This window comes from Mauremys reevesii, linkage group 13, assembly GCF_016161935.1.
Source record: "Mauremys reevesii isolate NIE-2019 linkage group 13, ASM1616193v1, whole genome shotgun sequence".
Classification (NCBI taxonomy): domain Eukaryota; kingdom Metazoa; phylum Chordata; order Testudines; family Geoemydidae; genus Mauremys; species Mauremys reevesii.
The window spans coordinates 45,253,283-45,270,099 of record NC_052635.1 but is presented as its reverse complement, the minus strand read 5'-3'; the positions used below and the strand labels follow the sequence as shown (position 1 = coordinate 45,270,099).

Genomic DNA, 16,817 nt, shown 5'->3' with positions numbered 1-16,817 from the left:
GCTTGCATCGCATACGGATAGTCCTGGACTGACAAAGTGCTTCTAGTGTAGACGTGGCCCAGGAGGGCTAGAAAGGTACTTTTAAAAAGAAACGCAAGCTGAGATTCTCATGTAATCAAGTGAGAATGAGGTCTAAGACCTGGGACTTAGAATCCCTCCCTCCCCTAAAGATAGCAACACAATACAATCATCAGAGCCAGCAACGTGCGTCAGACGCACCTACGTTTCCTCCAGTTGATTCATCCAGATTTGGCAACGGGTTAGTTGTGAAAATCAAAGAAGGTAGATTTAAAAGAGTTCTTGAAACAGGTCCTCTTGTTAATTTCGCCCCCTTGCTCCTTGACCCTCTTTAAACAATCCCTAGCACCCATATCTTTCAGATGCTTGTGAACTTCCCTTTTCAGCTGGTTAGGCTGATGGGAGCACAGAGTGTAAGATACCGATCATCATTTCTATATTCTATTAGTTCTACGACTGAGACCCCCAACGGCCCTTGGGTGGGTGTAGGTGAAATGCAAATGAAGGATGTTTGTCAGACTGGGGGATGGCCTGTGTCTGGCGTTGTACACTGATTATTAAAATGGCCCCGATATTGTCATAATAGGACATGCACTAAATATAAAAACTAGTGTCACATCTTCCCAATTTGCCTTATGTTCATGCAGAATTTAGGAAAATGTCGATCATTTATTTTTCCTTTAGTTTTTAGGACAAAGCTGAAATTAACCAGGGCTGCTCCTGTTTTAGTGGCTGTGACCCCAATCTTACAAGTGGATCCACGCGGGCCTTCGTGTCCATGCACGACCCCAGCAGGGGTCCACCCACATAGATCCGACTCCAGGATCAGGGCCCGTGTGCGTGAATCCGTTATAGCGGGCCCTGCTATGAATGTAGCTGCTGGCTGAGCAGAACATTGTATGAACACTGCCTCATTTATTTCTTCTGCTGACCCTCCATGACAGCGTGGTGACTCTCCCACTCCGAAAGGGGGCGGGGCAGAGAGAGATTCGGGATCTGAAGGACAGCCCGCCTGCGGCCCCCTCCCCCCCCCGACGGTACATGACTCCGAGCCACTTGGGTCCTTATGCACTTGTCAGGGCCAGATCCTCGGCTGGTGCAAATCAACACAGCTCCACTGACCTTGGTGGAGCGAGGCTGATTTACACCAGCCGATCGGCTGGCCCTCATGTCAGTCTCTGTTGCCTTGCCCCTGAGCTAGAGGCTATCTGACCACGATGGGCTCGCTGCCTGGGAGGCCCTCCCGCCGTAGGGAAGTGCTGCTCCAGGCCTTCCTTTCACGCAGTGTTAACTAGTAAAGGCCACTTGAGAAAGAACTGGTGAAATGCCAGCGAGAGAAGGGCTCGGAGACTAACCGCCAGCCGCCCTGCCGCCCGCTCAGACTCCCACCTTTGATCCTGCTTGTCACACCCAGCTCTCTCCGTGACAGCCCCATCAGCTGCAGCGTGACAGTCTGGTCGCTGACGCTCCCAGGGCCAATGCCTGAAGGGCGTCTCATCCTTAGAGGGGGACACCCATCTTCGTCTCTGCACTCAGGGGCCTCTGCTCCTGGGTGGGTGCAGAGGAGAGACCTCAGCAAACAATTAAAGCGTCTAAAGGAAGCATGTAAGTCCCCCGAACTCCTCTCATGCAGCTGCTTGGTGCCCATCAGCCTTCCCTACATTAGAGAAACGTGCACCAGTATAACCACGTTGTCGTAGTTACACTGTTGCAAACTCCTAATAAGGATGCATGAGGCTAACAGAAAGCAGGGCTTACACCAGCCAGTACAACTGACAAAAGTAAATAATTTATTTGAGACAGACAAGGCCTGAGCCCACCAGTCCTGCCCTGCTCAGTGCAGTGTGCACAGCTCAGGGACAGAGGCTGTTTCCCCCCCATCATTTATCATTTAACGCTGGGCTGCGCTGAGCTTGATTTGAGCTTGGGTATTTCTGGGGCATTCTCAGCTCGGTTTTGAAAGCTATTCCCACCCGACTCCAGCATGTTCAATAGGCCAGGGGAACCGGCTCCTCCAGGGGAACACAGGACTGGCGCAGGGCACGTTGACGTGCTGGTCAGATCTTGTTCTCATGAGGGGGCCCAAGAACGGAAGCACTCCGCCGAGCCTAGCAAAAAGCTGAGCCCGGGCAGCTGTGTGTGCAGGATGGACAGGGAGGGTAGATGTGCCTCTTCCCTCGCTGAGCCTCCCTAACAACAGAAAGGGAGCAGTGGTCCTGCCCCCTGCCCCCGCCAGCTCATCAGATCAGCAGCTTCAGCCCAGGAGCAGGAGGGAGCAGTTTGGAAGTAGCATTCTGCACCCTCCCACCACCACGACAACCAGAGCGAGACGCATAACTGTGGCTTGGTGCATGATGCAGTGCTAACCTGCACCAAGAATATGGTCCCATTCCCCTGGTGAGAGGCAGGACCCATCTCCTGACACTGGCAGAGCCACTGGCAGAGCCACTGGCACAGCCAGTCCAGATCACCAGCTGCACAGGATGAAAAGAGTCCAAAGAGTTAAAAAGTTTCCACTCTAGGATATAACCAGCAGCAGCACCTTAATCTGCAGCTATGGACAAGTTTAAGGGGATGGCAGTAGCACCCCCTAGTGGTAAATGTCCAAATATTTAAATACTGCAACAGAGATTAACGCTACCACCACTTCCTTCTATGGCAACACCATTCCACAATGATTAAGCAACTTAAATGCAAAATTCATGCCCATGGGGAAAAAATGCAGAGTCACTACAGCTAGCTGAGAAGAGAGCTCAAGCCTGGACAGAAAGGGGTGTTTACATAAGGCAAATCATTTAAAGGGACCCCATCCACTTAAAAATCATGGGCCTGACCCTCCACAAACATACACTACATTAACACTGGAGTGAGATGGAATGATTATTCCCCTACATCGATATAACAGAGGAGAACCAGGCCCCGTGGAATTACACACACACACACACACACACACACTTTTTCATCCTCTGTTAATAACTTTGATTATCAAAGCTAAATGGAGTTTACAAATAATGCGCTGTTCTCACCGGTTTATGATCTGTTCATTTTTACATTTCTGACAGCTTGGACACAGGAAACCATGAGGTCAGTGTAGCTGATACCCTACCACTTGGTTAAAACAGCCACTGTTATACAACCCAGCTACTCATCCGCTTCTCTAGCTATTACTCAGTAATGCACTTCCTTGCCCTGGTAAACTCATTGTGTGCACAGGCCCCACTTTACAGTTGATGAAACTGAGGCACCAAAAGGTTAAGGGCAGCATTTTCAAACGCAGGTGCCTGAGTGTCTCTTTCCCCCCAAGTAAGTGGCCTGTTTGTCACGGACTCAACTGGAAATCAGTGCGTTCAGCGTCTCTGAAAAACCTAAGCACCCAAGTTTGAAAGGTTTGACCTTAGTGACTTGCCCACAGTCACAAGTCTGACTAATTTGGAGCAGAACGCATGGGAATTCTGGACTCCCAGGGGTTTGCTCCAACCACTAGACTGTGCTGTCACAGGTGCACTGCATTGTAGTAACCGTTACTTTGCAGTATTTATTATCAATACCCTTTGCAGACACTCATCATAGAGTTCTGAACATTTCACCTCTAGAGCTGGTATATTCCATGCATGGTCTCAGGCCAAAGTTTTTGTTGTTGTTGTTTTAAAATAAAGAAAATGTAAGGACTATCCATCCACCCATTTTTCCGTTATGTGAGTAGGGAAAAAAATATACATATGTCTTTTCCAAGATGGCAAATTTTAAGACACTTTTTGCAGTGCATGATATTTGGAAGAGGGGTGCGCACAGATTTGCAAACAGCTAAACCTTAATATTTTCCAGAAAGCTAATCCTCACTGCAGTTTAATCTGTTGACCATTTTACAAAGCAACAAGAAAGAAAGTGACTAATTCCTTGGTTTTGTGCATGCAGACTAGAACCCTTTGCTAAGGTTGAGGTGTGTGAAACTAACGCCCACTTAGAATCTTTCCTCACCGAAAGAGTTCAACCCAGAGATCGTTTTCACAGTTTTAAAGATAGCAACAGATAAAGATTTCACAAGTGCAGAAAGGTTCCAGTTGTGTTTATAAACATCAGGTGAAATCCTGACCTCTCTGAAGTCAATGGCCATTTTGCCATTGACTTCAGGAGGGCCAGAATTTCACCCCAGACGAACAAACTGCAGATTTTATAACCCTTGCAAGAGCAGTCTGTGATGCTTACACTGGTCACCCCTAAATATTTACAGTTGAGATTTGCAAGTAATTAAGGGTACCACACTATTCCCTAACGAGTGCAGGGCATATCATACTATCATTACAATGTAAAACTGTACAGTTCTGAAGGGTGACTACAGTGCAAAACATGGAGCCCGCCGAGGACTCCACCGTTATCACTGGGCCCATCATGGTCATTTGGAGCTTCATGCAGAGAGCTGGGTTTGAACTCAGAGCTCCTGTACTAGCCGCAATACCCGAGTCTAAGAAGAATCTCTGCTAGCAACATAGGGCCTATGACACCCAGGCAGCTGAGCAGGTCTGATGCAGACCAGTACAGGGCCGTGGAAACACAAACACTTTTCACCCCGAAGTATTCCAGTGCACTTTCCAAATGCTCGCCATACTAGGGTGACCAGACAGCAAGTGGGAAAAATCGGGACGGGGTGGGGGGGGAAATAGGAGTCTATCTAAGAAAAAGACCCCAAAATCAGGACTGCCCCTATAAAATCAGGACATCTGGTCACCCTACTCCATACTGCCCCACTGGAATGCAGCCAGCTCTGGGGAGGAGGGTGCCTATCAGGGGCACAGCACCTTGCAAGACAGAGAAGGAAGGGAAAGTTTGGACAAGCACCCTAGTGCAAATCCTGCCCCTTGGGAGTGCCGGGGAGATGGTTAATGCTTATGGAGAAGAGACAGAACCACTGGGCTCCAGGGCCCCTCAGAAAGTCCCCACCACAGCAAACTGCAGGGGCAAAGTGGATGCATCTTGAAGCCACCCCCTTGGAGAGCTCAGGGGAGCCTGTCCTGCCTTGCCTGTGGACTCCAGTCCTACCACCCTTGCCCTGGCAACCGCCCCCGAAACAAACAAGCCCTAGAAACACCCACCTCCTGCACCCCAAAGAGCCGCCAGGGGCAGCCCCTGGCTCCCCGGTGCGCCCTGTTACCTGCCATCTCCCGGCGCGCCTCTCTCCTCATGCCCTGCCTCTCCCCCACCATCACCAGCGGCTGCAGCCATTGCGCTTCTCCATCAGCTGTTGGGAGAGGGGCTGGGGAGGGACGCGCTCTGCGCCCCGGGGCTTCATGGGAGTTGTAGTTCACAGGCGGGAGCGAAGGCGCTGCTCCCAAAGGCGAGGAACCCATGGGTGGACTACAACTGGCCGGAAAGGTCGGAGCCCTTTGCATCATGGGAGTTGTAGTTTTTTTGGGGGGGTTACAGGGAAGGAAATTTAACGACCGTTCAAGGAAAGGAAACTGACAGGGTGGGTTGGAGGTCACGGGGTGCAGAGCAAGGAGGTTGATGCTGCTGGCCACACAAAGCCCTGTGGTGGGTTTAAATATAAAAAGAGCTTGCAAAGGACCATAGCGTGCACTAGCAAGCCTGCAAATGCCAGAGTGATCCGCCTGCAAAATGCTAGCGGTAGAGGACACCAGGCCTGCAAAATACTTGAGCAGGGGTCGGTGACCTTTCAGCAGTGCTGTGCCGAGTCTTCATTTATTCACTCTAATTTTAGGTTTCGCGTGCCAGTCATACACTTTAACGTTTTTAGAAGGTCTCTTTCTAGAAGTCTATAATATCTAACTAAACTATTGTTGTATGTAAAGTAAATAAGGTTTTTAAAATGTTTTAGAAGCTTCATTTAAAATTAAATTAAAATGCAGAGCCCTCCCAGACCCATGGCCAGGACCCAGGCAATGTGAGTGCCACTGAAAACCAGCTCATGTGCCGCCTTCGGCACCCGTACCATAGGTTGCCCACTCCTGTACTACAGCTACTTAACAGTGAGCCTCCGAAATCGTGGGCCTGCTAAGTACGGGAACTATATAACTTTATGCCATGTGCCAAGTCAACGACCAGGCCCTGTTGTAAACGGGAAGAACTGGGGAAAAGGGAGCTCCCCTAAAATGCGTGTGAGAGTTACAATGCTTCAGTGGCACGCTGCACATTCCTTCGGTGCTGAGAGAGCCTTTAAAAACTGCATGAGCTTCCCTCCCCAGATGGGTGAGACTTGGCACGTCTGTGCAGCAAGTCCTATAAGGAAGTTAGTCACATGAGCTGGGTATATTCTTAGACTATTGTGTGTGACCAGCGGTGGGTTAACTGCAAATGGTTGCTGTATTATTAAATTAAGCATCAGAACTTGGGTTCCATTCTGAGCCTTCATAGATTTTTAAAGCCAGAAGGGGCCATTATGATCATTTTGTCTGATCTCAAGTCATAGAATTTCACCCAGTAATTTCTCCTTCAAGCCTATGACTGATCTCAGCACTCTTCAGGGGTATTTTATTTATAAGCTCATGGAGAAATGATGCATACACTAGCTGTCACAACTGAATTAGCAGATGGTAGAGAATGTGGTTGATTCTTTGGAAGCTTTGATTCTGCAAAGAATTCTTAACTTTTATGTGCTTAACTTTTCATCCCAGGAGCAGTCCCATTGAAGACACAGTGCGTAAAGCTTGGCTAAGCATGTGGCTTTGCAGGATCAGGCCATGAGATTTCTTTTTCCATGATCACAAAGGTTACTGGAATGCTGTCTCCCACAAACAGCTGTACATTTGAATGAATGCGACTTGAGACTCAAAAGGGGCAGAAGAAAATACTGGAAGAGAAAAGAATGCAAAAGGGTAAAATGTCTCTTTGACAGCAACGTGACTGTGCCATGCACACAGCAAACATCGCTTTTCTTCGGTGCTCTGCCGCAATGCACTTAAACAGAAAATAGTGATTATAACATCATCCAGCAGCCCCCGAAACACAAACACTCTTAGCCAAGGCTGGGAAACCAGACTAGAGCACTTGTTTCCTCCCCTTCTCACCAGCACGAGGAGCAGCTGTTGGCTGAGTCATTAATAGCATCAGTCACCGAGAGGGCTACAGGAGAGAGGTGTGCAAACAATGCTAAGTTCAGAAAGGAACTGGCTCAACAATGCAAATTTCACGGGGAGGGGGGCTGCTGATCCGCTGCACTCGCTTACCCATGGCATTGTGCACATTCCTGCACTGCCTGAGCCCCTCGAGACTTAAGTGAATTATTGACCCTTTGCAGACACTTGAGAAGACTGAAGCACCATCTCCCTTCTTCACTGGAGGGCTGCCTGGCCTCTTACTTGCCAGGGCGAACGCCACATGGTGCAATGGCACCTGGCACACTATGGAGATTATTAGATCCAGATCTGCTCTGAGCTACATCCCCATTGAATTTGTGGGGTTGCATGGGGTGTAATTCAGGATGGCTTGTGTTTTGGAGGGGGTAGGGGAAAGGGCAGATGCAGAAAATCCCCCAGCTTGCTTTACATGTTCCTAATCTCCCCATCAAAGAGGGCCTTAGCCTCATTTCATTGGGATCGAATGGTCCAACTTGCAGATTTGTTGGCAAACTGCTGCGTTAAGGGATATGTGGCTAAATCTGCTGCTTGTTTGGTGATCTGCCAAAAAAGGCCTTAGAAAGTGACGAGGACTTTATTGTCAATCTAAACTGGATCCTACAGGCAGGTCTCATTCTTGCACCTTTGGTGCCCCTGGCTGCTGTGAACACTTCACTGAGGACTTTGCAAGGGCCAGGTAACACCATACACCTGGAAGTGAAATGGGGGTGGTGGAGCATTGCTTTAGACTGACTACCACATCTATATATTCACAGTTGATGCCGGAGATGGGCCCAAGTCACAGAATTCAGGAGTAGCAGGGGTCACAATTTGCCCCCCCGGCCAATTGTCTCAACCTTGGTGGAGTAGCTGGTGCAGTCGTCTGATGCAATATCCTGTCATCTGTGGTGAGCTGAGTTCAGTTCTTCCCCCAGAAGATGAGTACAGATGCATTTGAGTCTCATCATGGCTCCCAGTTGTGCACATCACCAAAACACCACACAGTTAAACCCAGCTGGCAATGTCTGCTTTAGAGAGGCCAGAACCTGCTAGCGTAAAGCAAACGATGCTGCAAGCCAGAGTTAAGGTGCAGGGGCAGAACTATATGGAGGAAGCTTACCCCGAGCCTGCCCTTGCTATGCTTATTGCTAAACAAGCTCATGGAAAGGTAGGTCTATCTCCTTGCACCCCCATAGTTGACTTTAATGAGGCTGTGGGCAGGTGCAGGGGAGTGTTGGGGCCTAACATTACATGGGGAAAAACCAAAGTGAATCTGGGATTAGCAATCATCTAGCCAGGCAAATGCTCCCTGAACTGAGCCTGAGGGCTTTTCAGTTTTACTCATGAGAAGGCCAAACGGGGAGTTTTGCTATCTGAGTGTATTTGAATCTCCCAAATGAACTGTAGAAGCAGCAAAGAATCCTGTGGCACCTTATAGACTAACAGACGTTTTGCAGCATGAGCTTTCGTGGGTGAATACCCACTTCTTCGGATGCAAGCACGAAAGCTCATGCTGCAAAACGTCTGTTAGTCTATAAGGTGCCACAGGATTCTTTGCTGCTTCTACAGAACCAGACTAACACGGCTACCCCTCTGATACTTGACACCAAATGAACTGGGGATTAAACAGGTCATGAGCCTGCCTTTCCTCCTGCAGCTGGTTAAAAGTTCCTCTGCAGTTTATAGTCACAGCTCTGGCCCACTCACAACAGACTGAAGGAAAAGCCGTCTGGTTATAGAAACCATCCGCTGCTCTCTCGCAGAGTGGGAGGTGTTGTCCATGGAAACACATCGCCACGTTTGGCTCCAGCCGAAATCATTCCCATGTCTTATTTTAATGATTCCCATTTTCCTTCTCAGGGGAGAAAACCATTTCCCGAGGTCTCAACTTTCCATTTTTGTGCTGGATCAGAGCAGCCTGGGAGCATCACCCAGAGCCAGGGGGGCTAAAGGAACGAGGAAAGGTTTTGAATAACAATAGCTCCATCCAGTGGCCAGAAAGGATTTGCACGTGCATATTCCCTGGAGATTTTCTGGAATTAAAACCTTTGGGGGTTGTGACTGGAATACGGCATGAGGAAGCCTGACATAGGGACCAGCATGTCAAGATCAGATGCGTTTCCCCCAGACTTGACCTCAACCAGCTAAATCAAGGTGCCAGGTGGAAATGTATGTCTGCACTGAAGGAGGTGACTCTGCTGATCACTACACTGATCCCGGTTTAACACGGACCTTCCTTCTAGGCCAGTGGTTCTCAAACTTTTGTACTGGTGCCTCCTTTCACACAGCAAACCTCTGCGTGTGACCCCCCCTTATAAATTAAAAACACATTTTTATATATTTAACACCATTATAAATGCTGGAGGCAAAGCAGGGTTTGGGGTAGAGGCTGACAGCTCGCAACCTCCTATGTAATAGCCTCGCGACCCCGAGACATCCCGACCCCCAGTTTGAGAACCCCTGTTCTAGTGGAAAGAGGATGGGTTTCTATGGTGATTCCTAATCCATGCCCCAGCCCCTCGTCTCCCCAGAGAGAATAGTCCCCCCAGAGGAGGAGCTGAGTCAGGGGGTCAAAATTCAGGAGACCTGATCCCTTTCCTCTTCCCCTAGTAGCCAGAGATCATAAATCTAATCCTGCTCATATTGACGTCAATGGCCAAGCTCCCATTGATTTCAATGGAAGCAAGATTGGGCCTAAGACCTCCCCTAAACCAGCTGTTGCTTCTCATTCCATTACAGGTGCATTAACGCACAGCTGAAGCCTTGCACCGTTCGGGTGGCCCGGCTGCCTGGGGCCTGGGCAGCAGTGATGCCCCAGGACCGGTGCAGAGGCTTGTTCTCACAGCCAGGAGGGGACATTTAGTCCAGGGGAGAGGGAGGTTGCTGGGGATGAGACCTGCAGCTGGAGAACATCCAGGTCTAATGCAGGGAACAGCTGACTGTGCCTGAGGGTCTGGCTGAACTGGCCTGAGTTCCTAGAAACCTCTCACGTCAGTGCCAAGCGGGTTAAGCCAATGGGCCTAAGAGAGCAGCGTGGCCTTTTGTTTTTTGCTGTGCAATGATCAGCACGAGTCTATTATTCCTGAAAGAACGACAGGAGCTCTTGCCACGCTGGCGCTTGTCCCAGCTGAGGAGCTGGCAGCCAGCGCCGGGCTAGAGAGACACATGTTCATTATTCACATCCCCGCCCCGGCCACGCAAACAAACGCCCCCCCCCCCCGCCTGCCAAGAGCACATCTCCCTCCTGAGGGGCAGCTTTCAGGCTCTGTTCACCTGATGCTTTCATGCCGGGCCACTGGCGGCTCAGCCCAGGTGACCCATTTGCTGATGAATGAGGTTCATTCAGCAAGAACAGCTTTTTGTTTGAACACTAGAGAGGCTGGGGCAGCTGTCAAGCTGTGGGCTTTGCAGCCAGGCTTGGAACAGCTGGAAAATGCTTGTCACTCGGTCTCTCCAGAGCCATTCATTCTCCTGCCCGCGCTGTGAACACAGAGAGGGTGTTTAAAACAAAACAAAACAGAGGATGTAGAGAGCGTGTTGTGCCAGCTGCCAGCTGCGGTGCCTCTTACTGCCTGCATCCCTGGCTGGAAACCTACCCAGCATGCAGCTTGCCCCAAGCAGGTTTCGTTATCTAGGCTTACGGGTCCCGGCCCATTTGTATAAGTGCAGAGAAGGATGCATCTGCTGACCTCTTTGTAATGCAACCTGCTAACTCTAAAGGACTCCCCTCAAGCAGCTCAGGTAGGAAATCTTCTCAGGCTGCCTTGTGAATTTCTCGATCAGATCTTGACGCATGGAGGAGCATCGTGCACCTCCCGTCTATAGCCCTATTAATAGAGCTCCATTCATGCTAGGGAGACGTGGGGCCTATGGGGACCAGACGTGTGCACTTTAGCATGTGGGTTCCATCCATGTGGAAACTCGAGTCCAAGCGCCACGTGAAAACTTGCTTTGCCCCGGCGGTGTTGCAGGCATGCCAGGACCATGCTGAACCTATGTCGCAAGAGCAACACTCAGCCAGTAGAGACACAGAATGGGGGAAAACACAGGACCTTCTGGGATCAGCACTCCCCAGAAGTAGGCAACAAGCTGAGGAGGTGGCTGGTCTGGTGGCGTCTCCAGCTGATCTGGTCAGGGGAAGCTGTCCTACCTCTGTGGACTTGCAGAGGCAGGGTGGGGTTGGAGATAGCGCCTGCCCACTAGCAGAGCGAATGCATCATCTGCAGGCCCTACCCTCTTGGCTTGTTTGGAATCTAGCTCCCACGGTGGGGAGAGTCACTCGTGACCGATGCACCAGGCTGGGAGGAGAGGCCATGAGGCCAGCAGGTGAACATTCCAAAGAAAAAGCTGGCCACTGTTTAAGCATTGAGATTTGAGTGCCTGCCCGGGGGACGATAGCCGGGGCCGAGGCTGCTCAACACTTTGCAGAATCAACTGCTTAATAACAGCACTTGGCCTCAGCAGATCTCCAGGCATGTTACAAAGGCGGCCAGTAGCATTGTCCACATTTTACAGATGGGGAAACTGCACAGTGAAGTGACTTGTCTGAGGTCACCTTACCAGCCAGTGGCAGAGTGGGAACAGAAGTGGGGTCTCATGCGTCCCTGTCCAGTGCACTATGCCTCAGGCCACATCACCTCTTAAGCCAAGTGGGCTCAGTCTCACTCCCAACCAGACCGCCTCATCCCAAGAACAATAATTTTCTCTGCTGGGGGGAGAGTTCCTTTTCAGCACCCAGTGAACGTTCCTGCAAGGAACTCAAGGCAAATGAGAGAGGACACACGATGCTGATTGGAGGATAACCCTGATCTTTCGGTGAACAAACTCACTCACACCACACTACAAAAAAAAAAAAATCAAAAAAAAAAATCAATAAACATTTATTTGATACAGCATCTTTTTGAATATATACAGTACATAGATGTACCCCTTCTAGGTGTTCAGTGGTGCTGTTGTTAATATTTATTTATTACAGTACTCTCAAGCAGAGGCTTTGTCTATGATTAACAAAAGAACCGATCGTCACAAATTGGGAGTTTATTATAAGATAGTTTACTGTTAAAACTTTTTTTTATTTTTTGCAAATAAACACTTTATATATATATATATTTATATATTTATATATATGGTTACAAGTGATAAATTGAAAATCTTTTTTTTCCCAAATGCACTTATGCACTAAGAACTGGCATTGACAAGAAACATTCGGACATGTCATGGAATGGGTGCCACAAAGAGAACGGAAAGAAAAAAAAATCCCCAACAGTTTGCGTTGATGTGCGCGAGTCTACTGGGATGAAAGCAATTCCTGTGCCTATTTTGGCTGGATCATCCTCAGCGGTGACTCCAATAAGGAATCAGTCACCATGTAGAACTACAGTAACAAGAATCTGACCAGAGATTGATTTTCTCCCCGTATTGAACCGTGATATTTGCTGTCATTGCGTACAAAGGTTTTCCTGATACATTGCACTCTCATTTTCACTTCAGAGTTCCCCAAAAGGAAGAGGAAATTTGAGATCAAGGCTGGAGTTGGTGTTTCAGGTAACAGTTTGGGCTAGATTTTCACAGCTTGTGTGAAGTGTATGGTTATGGAACTCGAGTGCACAACCACACTTTGTATGTGTGATTGAATCATGTTGTTTTTGAAATGTTAGCCCTTCAATTTATGATTTGCAGACACACATTTAGGACCAGATTTTCACCCACTGGAGATGCACTACTGCATGTGCAAAAATGTGTGCAAAATTTGTGGGTGCAGTAAACGTGACGGTGTGCAAAAGAATCGGTGACATTACCTGACTTGTGTGCGCAGTCAGGGTCATTGCAGTTCTGAAAATCTGGCCCTTCATTTAGATTTAAGAAGACAATAAAGTCTATCACACAGTTATTAAACCCCGAGAAGTTTCTGGGATTTGCTTACCATGCAATAGCTGCCTTATTAAATCTAAGTTAAATGGGCATTTGGAAGCCTTCATTTAAACCATGATGGTGTTATGCACAGAAAGCAATAACCCAAAGAGCATGTAGGGATGCCTTCAGCCCCTCCTGAAACATGGGGGCTCAGCACGACTGCCCCGTTGCAATATCTTCCTGCATTTATAAACTAGCTAGATATTCACAATCAGTTTGGTTTTTCAGACCCTTCTTATTATCCCTTTCTTTACTTGCAGCAGGCCTTCGTCAGCTTAAGCTGAATGGAGTGGGTCCATTCACCATGTAGCACAAACAGGCCAACCCGCGCTGCTGTCTGAATTGCTCTGCTTATGTCAAGCCATTTTAGAAGAGGGGGTTTGCAGGGGCTCGGTGACGAGAGACCGAACTCCAGATTCGTTCAATGAGGGCTGGCTTCGATAATGGAGCCAAAAGGCTTTGCGGCGTCTCCCTTGGGGTGACCCTATGGCTTAGGTGTTTCGGGTGTAGTTATTGCACAGGCTAGAATAAGAGGCGCTGCAGCCCCAGAGGATACCCCATTTGCAAACGAACGGCACGGACGCAACGTCACATGCTGCACTCCCTGCACAGATTAGGAATTGGCATTTCCCACAGAGACAAGGGAGCTCCCAACAATCAATCCATGATGGGGAGAGGGGACAAATTCCTTAATTCAAAAATACAGACGAGGCAGGTGGTAGCTGCAGGTAGTGGCCGTGGTCTGCCCCTGGATTAATTTCCTTAGGCAGCCCAAGCCAGGCCAAACCCTTAGGCGAGAGGTACCATGGGCAAAGGGCTCACAGAGAGCTCGGTAGGACCAGCACGGGAGTAAGAGATAGACATGTCATCAGCTTATGTGACTGCGTGAGAAACGAGCCCAAATACCAGCAGAGCTATAGCCTGATGAAACAGTGGACCCAGGCATGAATTCCTTCTCCCTGTAGAACTCCCATTGGCTTCAATGGGATTTACACGTCAGGAGTAAAGAATTAGGCCGTAAACAATTCAATTCCTATGCCTACGGGATATACAATAAAACCAAAGTCCAAGGTACGTATGGACCCCGAACACAGCACGCTCCAGGACCTTCCGAACCACTGATTGACCCTTAACCCAGCTCAACTAGATCTGAAGCTGATAAAGTGAGAGAAACGAGCTTGGCTCCGAACTGAAATGGTTGTAGGCTCATGTCTCGTATATACAGGTACACGGGCGGAATGAAATGGAGGAGGAGGAGGAAAAGAACATCGGATTAGCCACCACCTAGTATTAATAACGGGGGCTGGCGCTTCGTGGGCGGGATACCACGCCATCCAGAGGAATCAATGCATGGATTCCCTTGGCAGCCTGAATGATGGCAAATGTTTTCCTTTGAACAGCAGCTTTCCTATAAAGTCCAGCCACCCCTGCCCATCCAAAAATCTCCACCAAGCATCCCTTTACGATGGACAAACCACAACACGAGCAAGCCAGGATATTTCCAGCAACGTCTAAAGGCATCGGGGCAGTCTCCCTCCGAACCCCTGCTCCCAACTGTTTTCAGAACAGTGTAGCTATTACAACATGCTATTCTGTGGCCTGGACCAGAGGCGATAGACAGGTATTTCTAGCATGGCTTTTGAGATGCGCCTCTAAGATGGCCACAGCTTCCCTGCCTCAGCTTCCTTTGGAGAATAAGCGGAATAAAGATGTCAAGAGCTTGACTTGCACCCGAGATCATCTTAATTCCCTCAGTTTGGGCGACAGCCCTGTTCATCTTCAGTGTTCCCATCTATTCGGTTTTTTGTAAGGTCTCCACAAATCCTACTGAAATGGGCCCTTGCTTGCCAGCCATTGCTCTAACCCAGATCCTGGGTTTCTTGCCTCTCCATGTACAGAGCTATTCTGTGTTAGAAAACATAACAAAATGTGAGCACAGAGGCCTGAAAAGGAAATCAAAATGCAAGAGGGAGCCTTGCAACTGTGTTGTGCGTGTCATGCCTTATTGTGAAGGAAAAACCTATTAATACCTACAAAACCTGATGAGTGTCAGTTTTATTGGGGATTAAACACAGATCAGATTAAAACGTGATCAGTTGAGTTTCTGGACGGAATTTCCGTAAGGTGATACGAAATGGACTGATCTCGCCTACAGCGTGTGAAACGTCAGGGTTGGATTTTGAAAAGCACCCAGCAACCATCGAACCTTGCTCCTGGCGAAGTTAATGGTTAAAAAAAAAAAGGGATGCAAAACCCCCCAGAATGCTTCGGCAAATCTCTCCCTCGGTGTATTTGGGATCAGCTCCAGAGAGGCCATTCACTGTGGTGCCCTTTGCGAGGTCGTCCTGGTTTCCTGTGTATGTCTGACCAGAACTCAGCCTGGTAGCCATTCAGCATCCTGGCCGGGACTCACATCTAAGGTCCCACTCCCACAACCTCTATACACGTAAGTTTGGGGGGCAGTTATGTTTGTGTAAGAGCTCAGCGTCCAGTGACAATCATTCCGGCTCTCTAGTTATGTGCTGACTTTTCCTTTCTATCTGCTCTGAAGTTGGCGATATAAAGGTCCCTAATGGAGGGCAAGGTGAATGAGCAGAACCTTTTGGCCAGTGCCCATGTGGAGGAAGCAGGATTTCTTTGGCAAAACCAGAATTCCAACATAAAACCACTGCTTCCTTTTGCAATTTTTGGATGTTCTTTTTTGCACCTCTTGTACCTGGGTAGCCAGGAGCCCAAAGACAGAGCTAACAGATCACAGACATCAGAGTTGGAAAAGACCCATTAACTCATTCTCAGGTCCAGTGCTTGGAGCAGAACCCAAAGGAGGCGGGGAGGTATAGGGGCTGTAAACTACCTTTGTGCTCCCCTGATCCTTGGGGCTGATTTGGTTCCCAGCACAATTTAGAGCAGCCACAAGTTTGCTCTAACTTGCACCAGCTTGTAAGAGCTGTCCAAAAAGTGCTATACTGGCAGGCATTGTTGGAACGCTCTCCCTTAGCTGAGGATGAGAGGGGGCAAGTTAGGGCAGCCACAGAGATGGGTAAAGCCAACTCTCTGCCAGCCAGGAATTTCCCCCATGTTGGGGGAATCCTCAGCTGCCATGTTATGGAAGCTTTACAGACTCTTTGCAACACCAGTACAGCACAAAGAAGCCAGAGTAGGGGTTAGGACCTGTTCTACTGAATTTGTCCCATTGCCACAGTGGGAGGTAAGCCAGATCTGCACCGGTTTAAATCTGGAGTAAATCTCATACACTGAAAGGGAACTGGAGCTACTTCAGATTTGTGCCAGTGTAAATGAGATCAGCATTTGGCCCGCAGTTTCCGGATAGAAGAGGTATTATAGAGTAAATGATACTGTATTTTACCTTTTACTTTAGCCAAAAGAACATGCCTCTGAAATAACCTGAAATTAATTATTTTATATTGAAACTCTCATTGTACATCTAAGCTCTGATCTTAATTTGGGGTGCAGTTTATGTTATTTTAATCCTCACCTACGTTAAACTTAATCCCCCAGCCTGGAAGTGCTATTCAATCCAAGCAGATCCCCTTCCTGAAGCAGAGTAAAGTGCTAAAGTAACAACCTCAGGAAGCTAACGACAATACCAGACACTAGGACCGGTGTATCCAGCACTGACATTGAGGGGCACAATTTCAAAAGTGGCCTACAAAACTGTGCACTTATGGATGTATGCAGACTGAGTACCTGTGCATCTAATTAGTTATCCATGCAGTGCATTTACCTCATTTGAAAGCACAAATGGATACTCCCACCAGTTCACCTATACTGTGGGGGCCAAATTCTGAAAATGCG

The 16,817-nt window shown here is 48.6% G+C and overlaps 2 protein-coding genes across 5 annotated transcripts in view; both read right to left on the bottom strand.

Moving 5' to 3' along the window:
* Positions 1-5,310, bottom strand: part of UCKL1 (uridine-cytidine kinase 1 like 1) — a 42,147-nt gene extending 36,837 nt beyond the window's left edge. For 2 of the 4 annotated variants that reach the window (XM_039498387.1, XM_039498388.1), the window contains exon 1: positions 5,168-5,310. In XM_039498387.1, the coding sequence (XP_039354321.1) occupies positions 5,168-5,238 (71 nt within the window). In that variant the 5' untranslated portion in view covers positions 5,239-5,310. The remainder of the gene's footprint in view (positions 1-5,167) is intronic. The other 2 variants (XM_039498389.1, XM_039498391.1) reach the window with 2 other exon arrangements.
* Positions 5,311-11,993: 6,683 nt separating this feature from the next.
* The window catches only part of ZNF512B (zinc finger protein 512B), a 75,679-nt gene continuing 70,855 nt past the window's right edge, over positions 11,994-16,817 (bottom strand). Inside the window, exon 18 of the mRNA XM_039498574.1 lies at positions 11,994-14,906. Within this exon, the coding sequence (XP_039354508.1) occupies positions 14,902-14,906 (5 nt within the window). The 3' untranslated portion in view covers positions 11,994-14,901. The remainder of the gene's footprint in view (positions 14,907-16,817) is intronic.